The sequence below is a fragment of the Centropristis striata genome, chromosome 19 (genome assembly GCF_030273125.1).
Source record: "Centropristis striata isolate RG_2023a ecotype Rhode Island chromosome 19, C.striata_1.0, whole genome shotgun sequence".
Taxonomy (NCBI): Eukaryota; Metazoa; Chordata; class Actinopteri; order Perciformes; family Serranidae; genus Centropristis; species Centropristis striata.
In genome coordinates, this window is record NC_081535.1 from 4,459,656 (window position 1) to 4,474,804 (window position 15,149).

At 36.3% G+C, this 15,149-nt stretch overlaps 1 protein-coding gene across 1 annotated transcript in view; it reads left to right on the plus strand.

Moving 5' to 3' along the window:
• galt (galactose-1-phosphate uridylyltransferase) overlaps positions 1 to 15,149 on the plus strand; it is a 66,473-nt gene that overhangs the window by 20,047 nt on the left and 31,277 nt on the right. The window contains exon 7 of the mRNA XM_059358624.1: positions 4,196 to 4,318. Coding sequence (XP_059214607.1) covers positions 4,196 to 4,318 — 123 coding nt within the window. The remainder of the gene's footprint in view (positions 1 to 4,195; positions 4,319 to 15,149) is intronic.

A 15,149-nucleotide genomic window follows, 5' to 3' on the forward strand; every position in this document is an offset into this window, starting at 1 on the left:
CAATGTAATCTGGTGCTTCTAACAACTCTTTTAAAGTTAAACCTTCAAAATAAGACAAACATAGTTACACATATACTCAAATTGTTAAATCAGTGTGTCACTTTTTGTGTCACTATGCTTCTAATGCACAAGGTCATTTTTGACCCATGTGTGTAAACTTGATGTAATGATACATAAACTATTTTTCTTCATAAAAATTAAAGGAAAAATGGATATAATGATCTGTTGTAATATAAAAACAGATATTCAAACACACAGCCAGTGTGAAATAACATGGGCAATGAATGCGGCTCATTTTTGACCCATGTTCATTAGAAGGTGTTTATATGTTGAGCATCAAAGGGTTGACCCCTTCGTACAACCTTCGTAGTATCTCATGTGGCCCCTTGGGAAAATAAATCGCCCACCCTTGCTCTAAACTGTCCAAATTTGTCTCAACACCTAAATAGAACACAATGCACATCTAATAAGAAACCAAGCTGGAGGCACAAAAAGACACAAAATGACCCAAAAAAGACACAAAATGACAAAAAAAAAGACACAAAATGACAAAAAAAGACACAAAATGACCCAAAAAAGACACAAAATGACAAAAAAAAGACACAAAATGACCAAAAAAAGACACAAAATGACTAAAAAAGACACAAAATGACCAAAAAAGAAACAAAATTACTAAACAAGACATGAGGGCCACAAAATATCGTCACGAGGGCCGCAAGTTTGAGACCCATGATCTACATCTATCAGGGCCATTGTAGGTTAAAAAAAACAAAAACAAAAAACATACATGGAGCTGAGCCAGGGAGGGGAGAAATATTCTGAAAAAAAAAAGTCCCAAGATTTAAGTTGTAAATATGAGTATTAAACTCAGATATTAAGCAATGAATTTAATATTGAGCAGAATTAAATTCAGAGTTTTGGTCCAAATAGTATCTCATGTGGCCCCTTGGGAAAATAAACCGCCCACCTTTGCTCTAAACTGTCAAAATATGCCTCGGCCCCTAAATAGAACACAATGTTTATTGTAGATTTATGACTAGAAAATGCACATATAATAATAAACCAAGCTAGAGGCCAGAAGAAAAAAAAACACTGTCCACTATAAACACACACAAACTGCTTTGCATCTCAGTGCAGCAATGATGAATCAATATTCTGCTGAGAGTCTCACTCATGCAGAGCATGAATATGTATTGCATACTTTAACACTATTTAGTTTTTCATTCCTGCATATACTTGTGCCCATTAGTTTGGAGGCTAATTATAACAAACCCATATGTAAATACGTCCTATTCCAAACCACAGGAAGTGTTGTCTCAGGTACTGATTTATCACGCAGCAGTGAGTCACTAGTTACATGTTAGAGTCATTTGGCACTCCTTCCCTGCTTTTACACTCATTAAAACACCATAAAGTCCAAACATAAATAATCCCAATGTCTGTCGTGATGTTCACCGTTATCCGTAAAGAGCTTTTTGAAACGCAGTAGAAGTACATTACGGAGCTAATTCTGTAGCCTAAGCGTGATGGGAAATGAAGTGCAGCGGCGTAACGCAGATGAATGTTTCCACAAATGTAATGACCTGCAGGATCTCATCTGTTTTAGAGCATCAAACTGTCTGTTTTCTCCAGGGAGGTTTGCTTTTTTCAATCACAGTTAATATCAGCGTCTCGTTCCGAGTGGATATTGTGACACAGAATGCAGGTTGGTGGCTGATGAGAGGAAACTTTCAACAACATGTTTATCTCAGTTAGATATCAAAACAGACACTTGTAAATGTTTTTTTCTGTCTCTGTGTGCGAACAGGAGAGTGCTCTGACATTATTAGTGCGACTTTAACATTATGCAGTGCAGTGTTTGTATTTGTAGCGGAATGTATTTTTTACTCTAATTCGGATAGAGGACAAAATCTATTTTACATAAATGTACAAACTCATTAAAAATTTTGTATCGTGTTGATCCCTAATAAAACCATATATAACCTATTGCATAGAAGTGTGGGGACACACATTTTAGTCAATCACCAAACCAATTTTTCTACTTCAAAAAAAAGCAATGCGACTTATAAACAAAGTTGATTATAAGCAACCAATCAATTATTTATTAATTTAAATGAACTCAAATTCAAAGAACCAACACCAAATCACGATGCACCATGGTAACAGCTGTTCATTTATGGAACAAATTGGAGAAAGACTTGAAAACTTGCAATACCATTAACTTAAAAATAGGATGATTAATTTATATAAGTTAGAGTAATGAGAGGTGACACGTTCTATGCGGCTACTATTTAGGAAAAAGAAAAATCAAGCAGCTTCTCTCTTTTCTCTCTTTGGTGACTGCTTATTTATTTTATTAATAAATAACAGATTGTACATTTCTAATTTTTAAATTAACTTGAGTTGTAACAGGGTAATAAGGCGTAATAAGCTATGCTTCAGCCTTTTCGGTCCAAATGTCTATTATTATCAATTTTCTTTCTCTGTTTACTTATTGTTTACTTTGATCAATGTTTTTTTTTCCTGGTTTGTTACTTCTGTTTTAATGACATGTATTGACCGAAATAAACGGATACGAATATTTTACATCTTATCTGGGGCAATGTAAATCCTTCATTATCTACATCTACATGATGGCCTATCAGGGCCATTGTAGGTTAAAAAAAAACACTTTTGGAGGAGGTGGTGGAGACATGCACTGTCAAAATGTTGGAGGTGGGCACCTCCTCATGTCCTCCCTACAGGTATTCACTGGCTCAGGGCCGACTCTAGGCATAGGTGACATAGACGGTTGCCTAGAGCGCAATCTGGAGGGGCGGCGCCAGTCACCCTCGAGGGAAAAAAACGGAAAAAAAAACAATAATTATTTTTGATGCTCATTGCCTTTATGTTCTGTCTTGAAAATAATAAATATTAACAAATTAAAGAAACAGATAAACAATGACATTTTCTCACTTGTGGTGCTGAGTCACGTGACGTGTGGTCATTGCCTTGCCCCCCTTTAGACGGTCAGACCGCTGTCACAGAGGTCAGGTCACGTCAAGTGACAGACACGTTATGTTTTGATAAATCTTGCAAGATGAAACAGCCGTGTGCAGTATCGAAAGAGAAGAAATGAGGAGAAGAAGTCCCAATCTTTTTTAAATGCCGTTTTGTTTGAAGATGTTTCATTTGTATTAGCTTGCTAGCTAGGTTGAAATAAAGCAATGCTAGCTTAACACAGTTAAGCACATTTTTCGCAGGGTTTTCACTTCCATTGTCTCTCTTGTCTCTAACTTTGTTAGCGGTCTCCAGCTGTGCTTCTTTGCGAATTTACTTGTACGTTAATAATTATAAACACAGACAGTTGTATTATATAGCCTGGTTGGCACCATGGGCAAACAAAAACGGGAGTTCCCCCCTCCGTGAAACAGCAAGTGGAGCTGTTCAACAGGAATGGATCTTGCCTAGTGGCACCAAATGGGCTTCAGCCGGCCCTTCACTGGCTGAAGGGGGGCTTGAACCTGCGGAAATCTATGATCATTTCCTTAGTCTTTGAGGTGTTCAGTAGGAGAAAGTTCTTGTAAACTCTGCTTATCTGCTTATCTGACTTGTTGCTAAATCACGATGCAATAGACGTCACGTCTCCACACACACCACAGACAAAACAAAAAATACTGAAAATGTATTGTGAAATAACCACAGCTTTTCAAACTTAGTCACAAAAAAAAAATTGTATCCATGTTCTTTAGGGCCCTGATGCTCTCAATAGGACGCTGATAGAGAAAATGTGTTTTCAGGGCCTGTGAATGGAAACGGTGCTGCTCACTGTGATGAAGTACCTATCTCAATTACGTTTTAGTGTCTGAAAGTGGATTTTTACACTGTATTGAAATAAATGAAAGCCAGTGGCTGCAGGGAAAACCCATTTATCAATCTAAAAAGCCTGAATGGAAAAATGAAAGTGAGATTTGAAACCCAGAAATCTCTGCACCTGCGAAACATTCATTGATTGAATTGTACTGATGAATAACCCTATTAAATCTCAGCCCTCAGTCCAAATGACCTCATTAGAGCCGGAGGAAAAAGTCAGCAGATTGCTTGTTACAACTTTAATTTTCCCAAACAGAGAGCTGTACACACATGGAGAAACTCTAAAGATTTCTGTTTTGGTCTCATCATCATATTCCTCCATCTTCTTCCTGTGACTTCGTAGGTGTGGAGCAGCAACTTCCTGCCTAATGAGCCGGCTCTGTCAGACCGCTGTCAGAGAAACTACTACCAGAAACACGGAGAACCGCTACTGCTGCAATACGCCAAACAAGAGGCGGAGAAAAAGGTACAGCTATATTCATATACACACAAAGGCAAATCATGTTTACAACATAAGACCATTTAAAGCTGAATTTTACCCTCAGAAACTTGTAATTTACTGAATCTCTGGCACTGGTGGGATGTAACTAAGTACAGTTACTCAAGGACTGAACTTAAGTAAAATTTTCCAAACCTGGTCTCACAGGAATCCGTGAAATAGCCACGGATTTGCTTAACTCAAAATCTGTGGAATAGCCACGGAATCACTCAAATTTCCGTGAAACTGACACGGATTTCGCTACAATGCAAGTTAATGACAGTCATATCCCGTGGCTATTCCATGGATATTTTTTCCTATTGGTTTGTTCCAGGTCACGTGACTTTCAAGGTCCCGGCGGTCAGAACAAAAAACATGGCGGACAGTTCTCTCAGTTTTAGTGAAAAAATCAATATTTTGACTTAGTTTCTGTATGAAAATGGATTTTGATCACATTTCTAGCGAGAAATATATGTTTTATTTTCTAAATATTCACTCAGTGAATGTGCATAATCACTTTGTATGTTGGAATAGCCACGGGATATGACTGTCATTAACTTGCATTGTAGCGAAATCCGTGTCAGTTTCACGGAAATTTGAGTGATTCCGTGGCTATTCCACGGATTTTGAGTTAAGCAAATCCGTGGCTATTTCAGTCATTCCTGTGAGACCATGTTGTCATATAAACAAAAAGGCAAATCATGTTCACAAAGACCATTTAAAGCTATATTTTACCCTCAGAAACGTATAATTTACTGAATCTCTGGCACTGGTGGAATGTAACTAAGTACAGTTACTCAAGGACTGTACTTAAGTACAATTTTGAGGTACTTTACTTGAGTATTTCTACAAATAATTTAACTTTATACTTCTTATTCACTACATTTTAGGGCATGGGTCTCAAACTCGCAGCCCACGGGCCAATTGTTGCCCTGAATAACATGGATTGTGATTTGGTGCTATATATATTGCCTTGACTTGAACTTTTGCAAAATGTCACACAGAGCAGCGTACTTCAATACGTTTGTCTTTTGTTTCCTCCATCGTTGACATTAATCTGATAAAACGCTTTTTACAATATTTGTAACTTGGATCCCGTTGCACACATAGACTGTACATTTTTTATTTTGATAAAAATGTTTTGTTCATATTCTAGATGTAATTATTTGTCCCTGAAAATTATAAATGTAATTTATTAAATTATCAAAAAATAAATAAATTCAATACATGCTTGAGCAGTCATGCAGGAAAAATATAAGCTATTGCCTACATTGACCAATGCTCACAAGTGATTTGAAAGCGCTGGAAAATGGCACCCCAGATTATAGAGGTCAGACACAGTAAATCAAACAATAATACATGGTTTAAATGCATGTATAATTAAATTAAGTGCTTAGTTTGAATGTCTAATGGATTACCTCACTAAAATTTGGATTTGATGACCATTAGCTATATTGTGAATGGTGATGAAGTACACATCATTTAACTGTGTGGTAAATGTTTACAATAAAGACCAGAGGAATCCTTTAAATATGTGGAAATACGGAGAAAAAAAGAAGTGACATCACCATTACTCTCTTATTGCCTCTCCCTTCATCCTTCTACTTCCACCTTTTCCCATAATGCTTCTCTCTCTTTCTCTTACTTCATTTTTCTCTTTTTCCCCCCATCATCATGCTGCCTGTCTTTCAGCCAGCGAAGCGTGTCATTGGACAGCAGAGATGCTCATTAGCATAATGCTGCAGCATCCATCTTTAACCTGCGTGAACATTAGGAAAACCAAATGTGTGTGTGTGTGTGTGTGTGTGTGTGTGTATTTGAGTGATTATCCAGTCGTGTGTGTGTGGAGCTTCAGCTGCAGAAACCATCACTAACGGAGTGACGAGAGCATTAAGTATGTTGGCACATGTCTAATTACAGGTACAGCTCAAAAAAAATAGAATATCGTGAAAAAGTTCAATATTTTTTGTCAATAATTTCAGAAAGTGAAACTCGTTACTTTTGGAAATTTTGAGTAATTTTGGTGTCTTTTTTGGTCATTTTTGTGTCTTTTGTTGGTCATTTTACGCCCTTTTTAGGTAATTGTATGTATTTCCTTGGTATTTTGTGTCACTTTTGGTAATTTTATGTCTCCTTTTGGTCATTTTGTGTCTCTTTTGCTCATTTCTTTTGTTTTTTTTGTCATTTTACATCCTTTTAGGTTATATTATGTAGTTCATTGGTATTTTGTGTCACTTTTGGTAATTTTGTGTTTCTTTTTGCTAAACTTTGTGTCTTTTTGGTCATTTTATGTATTTTCTTGGTAGCAAAGGAGGATAAATCCATTTACACTCAGTCATTTTATAGATTACAGGTACATCTCAAAAAATTAGAATATCGTGAAAAAGTTCAATATTTTTGTCAGTTATTTCAGAAAGTGAAACTCATACATTATATAGATTCATTACATGTAGAGTGAAATATTTCAGGCCTGTTTTTCTTGTAATTTTGATGATTCTGGCTTAGAGATAATGAAAACACAAAACTCAGTGTCTCAGAAAATGAGAATATTGATCAGCAGTTGAATATGTGAGTCCACAGTCAGTGGTGAACTTTTTTGTCACCTTCTTTGGTAATTTTATGTATTTCCTTGGTATTTATTGTCTCTTTTGGTAATTTTATGTCTTTTTTTGGTAATTTTGTGTCTTTTTTTGGTAATTTTACATCCTTTTTAGGTTATTTTATGTATTTCATTGGTGTTTTGTGTCTCTTTTGGTAATTGTGTGTCTTTTTTTGGTCGTTTTGTGTCTTTTTTGGGGTCATTTTACAACCTTTTTTGGTAATTTTATGTATTTCCTTCGTGTTTTGTGTCTCTTTTGGTAATTTTATGTCTTTTTTTGGTCATTTTTGTGTTGGAGCCCAACGAAGTACTGATGTATAGAAATGAAGATACTTTTCAGAAGCCTGACATTTGTCTTTGAAATATCTATTTTTTTCTTGATCTTATGTAATATATTCTGTGTTTCCATTATCTGTAAGCCAGAATCATCGAAATTACAAGAAAAACAGGCTTGAAATATTTCAGAGAGAGTTTCACTTTCTGAAAGAATTGACAAAAAAATATTGAACTTTTTTTACAATATTATATATTTTTTAGATGTACCTGTAGTAAACAGACATTTGGTAGGAACTGTGAAAAATCTTTCTGCAGGAGAATTTAACCTGATGGAGCCATGACTTCTCAGCTTCGCTACCTGCAGCTGCAAAGAGACGGCTTACTTATGCTACTTTACTCTTAATACTGTTAAGCTCAGGTTATATTAACAGCTAAAACCCTTCTTCAGACTGGGGTTACTTGTGTATACTGATAAGTGGATCAAATGTGCTGCCGGTTTATCAAGTCTAATGAGATTAAGTCATCAAACTTTATAGGCTTTCACCTTAAAGTGGTCCTGAGAGTTGTTTTGATGTCACTTCATCACCTTTCTTTTTATTTGTTATTTTAGACTGAATGGAAAGGCTTTCTGCCATTACTTCATTTAGCATTTAGTCGGAATTATGTGCAAGAGAAAGTCAAGCTTTTGAAGAGGTCATTGAATGCAAAAATGCTAACTTTTATTGATTAAGGTTTGATATTTTGGGAAAATTCGACTATTAACTTTCTTCCAAAAAGATGAAATAGATGAGAAGAACATAGGACCCTTTTTTTTATTTATTTTTTTTTTATTTTTTTATTTTTTTAGAAAAAAGGTTCTATGTTCCCTATGTTTCCCTATGTTTTTCTTTAATAAAAGCTGATAAAATGAGTTTTGGTTTGCCATAAAAATGGTTAAAAGAATAGTTTTAAAAGCTGGGGGCCGGGGATCAGTCAATTGACCTATGGCTAAGCCCCGCCCCCTCCACTCACTCGGACAAACTGTCAACATTCGGTGACGGGCGCTATGGCAGCTGTGACAGTCCGAGAAATTTCACAGGAGGCAATTAATCACTTTTGGAGACAGAAAAATGAAATATCATCTCAAAGTCACCAAAAGGGCCTTCATTAACAGGTTAGAGGTTTTCACTCGTCTTTTCACCCCACTGACACCGCTCACTGCGGTGCTTGTTGTAAACAAACAGAGATCGCTAAGTGAACACCTCCTGCAGCAGCAGCACATACACACTGTACTGCTACAGAGCTAACTGTTAGCCTGTTAGCACATACACACTGTACTGCTACAGAGCTAACTGTTAGCCTGTTAGCACATACACACTGTACTGCTACAGAGCTAACTGTTAGCCTGTTAGCACATACACACTGTACTGCTACAGAGCTAGCTGTTAGCCTATTAGCACATACACACTGTACTGCTACAGAGCTAACTGTTAGCCTGTTAGCACATACACACTGTACTGCTACAGAGCTAACTGTTAGCCTATTAGCACATACACACTGTACTGCTACAGAGCTAACTGTTAGCCTGTTAGCACATACACACTGTACTGCTACAGAGCTAACTGTAGCTAACTGCCGCTAACAGGTCGGCCGGCTCGTTAACAAGAGGCTCTTGTTAACGAGCCGGCCGACCTCGTTAGCGCTCGTTAAGACGGAGTCGCTGCATTTGATATTGATAGATATTGATTTCTTACGGCACACTTGTGTGCCGCGGAACAGCGGTTGGGAATCACTGCCAAAGGGAACCCGGTTACTGCTCCCATATTATTGGGCTATACCTTGTGTCAGAGTTGCATGTACCCCATGCACACCGTTTGACATTTTTAAACTTAAAATCTCAACAAAAAACACATAAAAATGATTGAAAACGGACTAACTCCAATGCATTTCAATGGATGTGGAAGCAGAGAATGTCCGAGTGTATTGAGTTAGCTATGCGCACTGTGATTGGCTCATCGCGTTTGGGGACGGGGCTTAGCCATAGGTCAATTAAAATCAATTTCAAATTTTATGATAAAAGTGAGGTTCATTAAGGGCTGCTCCGATTATTTCCTCGGAGGAGATCTAAAAGGTATAAAATGTATAAAAATGGAGTAAAATCACAATTCAAGAACCATGTAAAATAATTTACAAAAGAATAAAATTAATAAATAAAAAAACAAATGAATAATAAATTAAATAAATAGGTATGAAAGGTATAAAAAGGGTTAAAATTAGGTTAGGGTTAGGGTTAGGCCTATTTGCCATAGAATTTGACAGTGATGGTGGAAAAAGTAAGAGACTGGGAAACATAGGACCCTTTTTGGGAAAAGCGGGGAAAATGGTGTTTCCCAGTCTCATACAAAGAGGGGAACATAGACACGCTCCCAAAACTGCTTGACTGGCTTCATCCAGAGTTATATTCCAGTTTCTGAAAAATAAAAATGCTGGACTAATTTACTGGCCAGTACCAGTTGACAGGCAGCCACTACAGATGCTAATGATTAGATGGTAGTAAGAATTTGACTGATTAATACTAGTTTCACAAAGAAAACATTTAATAAAAATTAAAATGGCATTCACACTAGACACTAAAACGAAAAGGCTGAAGCATAGCTTATTACGCCTTATTACCCTGTTACAACTCAGGTTTATTTAAAAATTAGAAATGTACAATCTGTTATTTATTAATAAAAGAAATAAGCAGTCACGAAAGAGATAAAAATTACCAAAAAAACCACACAAAATTACCAAAAAATATGCAAAATGGCAAAAAAAGAGATAAAATTTCCAAAAAACACACAAAATGACCAAAAAAAGACGCAAAGTGGACAAAAAAGAGATAAAAATTAGGGAAAAGAAAGAAGCTGCTTGATTTTTCCTTTTTCTTTTTTTTTCTTCCCCCCCCCTCCTCTTCCTTTCCTTTCCCTTCCTTCCTCTTCTCCTTTCCCTTCTTCATCCTTTCTTCCTTAAAAAAGAAGAAAAAAATATATAATAAAAAAAATAAATAAAGATAAAAGACAATCAAACATACAGAACAAAACAAAACAAAAATAGTAGCCGCATAGAACGTGTCACCACTCATTACTCTAACTTATATAAATTAATCAACATGGTCTCACAGGAATCCGTGAAATAGCCACGGATTTGCTTAACTCAAAATCCGTGGAATAGCCACGGAATCACTCAAATTTCCGTGAAACTGACACGGATTTCGCTACAATGCAAGTTAATGACAGTCATATTCCGTGGCTATTCCAACATACAAAGTGATTATGTACATTCACTGAGTGAATATTTAGAAAATAAAACATATATTTCTCGCTAGAAATGTGATCAAAATCCATTTTTATCGAGAAACTAAGTAAAAATATTGATTTTTTTTCACTAAAAATGAGAGAACTGTCCGCCATGTTTTTTGTTCTGACCACCGGGACCTTGAAAGTCACGTGACTTGGAACAAACCAATAGGAACAAATATCCATGGAATAGCCACGGGATATGACTGTCATTAACTTGCATTGTAGCGAAATCCGTGTCAGTTTCACGGAAATTTGAGTTTTTTTGGTAATTTTGTGTCTTTTTGGGTCATTTTGTGTCTTTTTTGGTAATTCTGTGTATTTTTTTTGTCATTTTGTGTCTTTTTTGATCATTTTGTGTCTTTTTTAAGCAATTTAGTGTTTTTTCAGTCAATTTGTATCGTGGCTATTCCACGGATTTTGAGTTAAGCGAATCCGTGGCTATTTCACAGATTCCTGTGAGACCAGGTTCAAATGAATCATCCTATTTTTAAGTACTTTTTTTTTAATAAGTTCATGGTATTGCATGTTTTTAACCTCTGGGAGATCAAAAGAAGGAGGCAAAAGGGTGGAAGGACACAGGAAAAAGAGACACAAAGTCAACCAGAGAGATGTGGAGGTAAGAAGGAGAAGAAATCAGACGACAGCCGCTGATTCATTCAGGGGAATGAGCTTATAGCTGCTCTACTGGGAGACGGAGAAAGAAAGCAGGGATGGCATTAAGGTTTGGAGAAGAGCAGAGTACACTTGAATCTCCTAGACAGCTGCTCATGGGGACTGACCTTTATAAAATCACTGTGTGTGTGTGTGTGTGTGTGTGTGTGTTTTCAAGAATGCCCTAAACTACTTGTTCTAGCCCGCTCATGTGTGTGTATGTGTGTGTCTTTGTCTTTTTTTTTTTTTGCGCCTGTCTCTCTGACCCGAGGTTAGGACCGTAAATTGGCACACTGCAGTGTTTGGAGGAGTTTGAATTGGGGTTCGGCTCCTTGGCGACACTCTTGACTTTGAAACAAAAACTTTCTAAGCTAATTGAATAAAACTCTTCGGGATTTGCAGTCTGTGAGGTGTCTGTTTTAGGACATCCTCCACTTCCTCTGTGTCTCTCTCCCTTTTCTCCACCCCTCCTCCTCAATCATCCCTCTCCATCCTCGTTCGCCTATTTTTCTATCTTCATTCTGCTCCTTTATAATCCTGTTAAAGGCAGCAGAGGACGGATACGGTGGGGGAAAAAAAGTGTCAGGAAGGTTAAGATTGAAGAGGAGGAGAAAGCTGAAATCTTGACGAGAAGAAACAGAAGGAAGTGTTATTTCTAAAGTCATTGTTTCCGATAACTATTTAAAATGTCATTCATAGTAGTTTCACTAAATACTTTAGAGCAGGGGTCTCAAACTCAAATTACCTGGGGAAGGCAGTATGGAAATGACCAAAAAAGACACAAAATTATTTAAAAAAGACACAAAATGACCCAAAAAAGACACAAAATGACCCAAAAATGACCCAAAATTACAAAAAAGACACAAAATGACCAAAAAAAGACACAAAATTATTTTAAAAAGACACAAAAAGACACAAAATGACAAAAAAAAAGACACAAAATGACCACAAAAAGACACAAAATGACCAAAAAAAGACATTAAATTACCAAAAAGACACAAAATTACCCAAAAAAGACACAAAAAGACCACAAAAAGACACAAAATGACAAAAAAAAAGACACAAAATGACCACAAAAAGACACAAAATGACCAAAAAAAGACATTAAATTACCAAAAAGACACAAAATTACCCAAAAAAGACACAAAATGACCAAAAAAAGTAATTAAAGGGACCTTCCATGCACAACATGGTAAAGTGCCATTCATATAAAACTCACATTAAACTTTCATATCAAGGTAGGGGCCACAAAATATCGTCACGAGGGCCGCAATTGGCCCGTGGGCCGCGAGTTTGAGACCCACGCTTTAGAGATACATGAACTGTAATTTGATTCATTTCCTGCTCATTTTCTTCATTTGAAAATATTCATTGAAATGGAAGCTGTAGTCAAAGTGTTTTGGCACTGAGGCACTAAGCAGAATCCTATACTGCAAGTACAGTTCATTAAGAGAACTGAACACTTTGGGATTCAGTTAGATTACTCTGTGTTTTCCTCCACAGTTATTAAACACCGCTGCATTCCCTGTAGATGCCTTAATTATGCACTAATGCCTGGACAAGTTTGTTCAAACCTCTGGGAGATTTATGGCCTAAGATGCCCTAACATTCTCTCTTTGCTTTGGTGTCTGGTTACTGCTAATCAGTTTTTTGATTTTAATTAGTTTTCATGCAATTTGCAGAGAACAGCACAAGAATATATTTATACAATTTACTGGCATACTGTATAAAAGTGGCATAAGAAAAAAAAAGAAGTGAAAATGTAATAAATCAGGCAAGAAAGGAAAAGAAAGTGAGTAAATATAGAAAACAGATCATTTATCAACCTCTGGATCTGAAAAATGAAGCCAATGCAGAAGTGCATTAAATCTGCATTATTTATAATGGCCAGCGGGGGGCGACTACACAGCTTACAAATATGAGAAAAATTACCCTTTTCCACTTATTTTTTTAACTCAGTAAAAAATGTTCCTAATATGTTTTTGGTCTGGTGAACATTTTTTATTTGGTTTGGCTCCACATTATGCTTTATCAAGCGCACCAAACATTGTTTATTGTATTGTATCCTTTGGATCCCCATTAGTCTTCATAGAGATGAAGACTATTCTTCCTGGGGTCCACATTAAATCAAACAATTATTACACAATTACATCATTACAGCATTTATACAGAGAATAACATGAAGTCATTCATCCTAACATGATTATAATGAATATTAACATGATTATAATGTACATTAAGTAGTACAAGACATGATTATAAAATAGTTACATGATTATAGAAGAGTATATATATATATATATATATATATATATATATTGTAATCAATGTGTTGATGCTGTGGACAGAACACGTGAGGGGAAGAGTTGACACTTTTTGCGGCATTGATCAGCTGTGCGAAGACTTTGTTTTTGTGTGTAGCCACAAGCAACTGTGTTATGTGATCGTCTGACCATATTTCAATCAGGGCCTTTTGAAATTTCCGCCCAAATTCAGCCTGGCATGTCCTGGTTTTTGAACATTGCCAGTTTAGTCTTCTTTAACACAGCATGATGTTCATTTTGTAAATTGTTGTTATTTAGAGTAAAATTGACAATAAGGAGGGTATTCTTTAAGGCATGGCAACCTTGTGATTGCTTCCACGGTAAGTTTTTTTTCACTCTTTACTCGTCGTTATGGCATTCCAGTAAGTCCCAACACCCACATGTTTATACAGGGAAATATCTATCTATAAAAGCAAAAAACGTCTGTGTGTGTGTGTGTGTGTGTCTAGTTCATATCTCTCTGACCAGATTTCGTATGTGGCTTGTGTATGGCACGAAGGTGTGCAAGATTTTTAAATTAATTTTTCTACATATCATTATTTATGTAGGACGTGTTGCGGCATTGCACTGTTTCCGATCGGACGCCTTTTAGGGGAGCTCCGCCCCATTGTGTGATAGGCCTACACCTGGTCAGTAACACAATTCACTCTGGATTTCCACCCTGACTCATCTCATCTGTAAGTCTATTTAGCCTACTTATCTTTAGGAGTTTTAAAGTGGCTACAAGCTTCGATTTTACAATAATATTCTAATACTTTCCAGTGAATATCAATCTTCAGTGTGTATGTGCTGGATGGTGTGGTACCTTATGAAAAGTAAGTGTTTTATGGAGTTGCAGACGTTGTAGTGGTCTAGATGTAATGTGCAAACAAATACTTCCTACTGGTACTGCACTAGTTAATCTGGAATGTTAAAAAAAGACACAAAATGACCCAAAAAAGACACAAAATTATTTAAAAAAGACACAAAATGACCCCAAAAGACACAAAATTATTTAAAAAAAGACACAAAATGACCCAAAAAAGACAGAAAATTATTAAAAAAGACAAAATGACCAAAAAAAGACACAAAATGACAAAAAAAAGACACAAAATAACAAAAAAAAGACACAAAATGACCCAAAAAAGACACAAAATGACCCAAAAAAGACACAAAATGACCAGAAAAAGACACAAAATTACCAAAAAAGACACAAAATTATTTAAAAAAGACACAAAATGACCCCAAAAAGATGCAAAAGTACCTAAAAAGACACAAAATGACCAAAAAAAAGACACAAAATTACCAAAACAAGACACAAAATTACCAAAAAAAGTAATCAAAGGGACCTTCCACACACAGCACAGTAAAGTGCCATTCATATAAAACTCACATTAAACTTGTGGGGGCCACAAAATATCGTCACGAGGGCCGCAATTAGCCCGCAGGCCGCGAGTTTGAGATCCATGCTTTAGAGATACATGAACTGTAATACGATTCATTTCCTGCTCATTTTCATGTTAAGCTAAACAGCCTTTTATCTAGCTTGTCTCATATAACCTTGCAAAGTTACACAGCTACCATTGCAATTACCTGTTTGGTTTCATTGCAAATTGACGACATAGTTCAGTCTCACCACTCTGTTTCAGCTGCAGCAGGCAGCTTTTTGC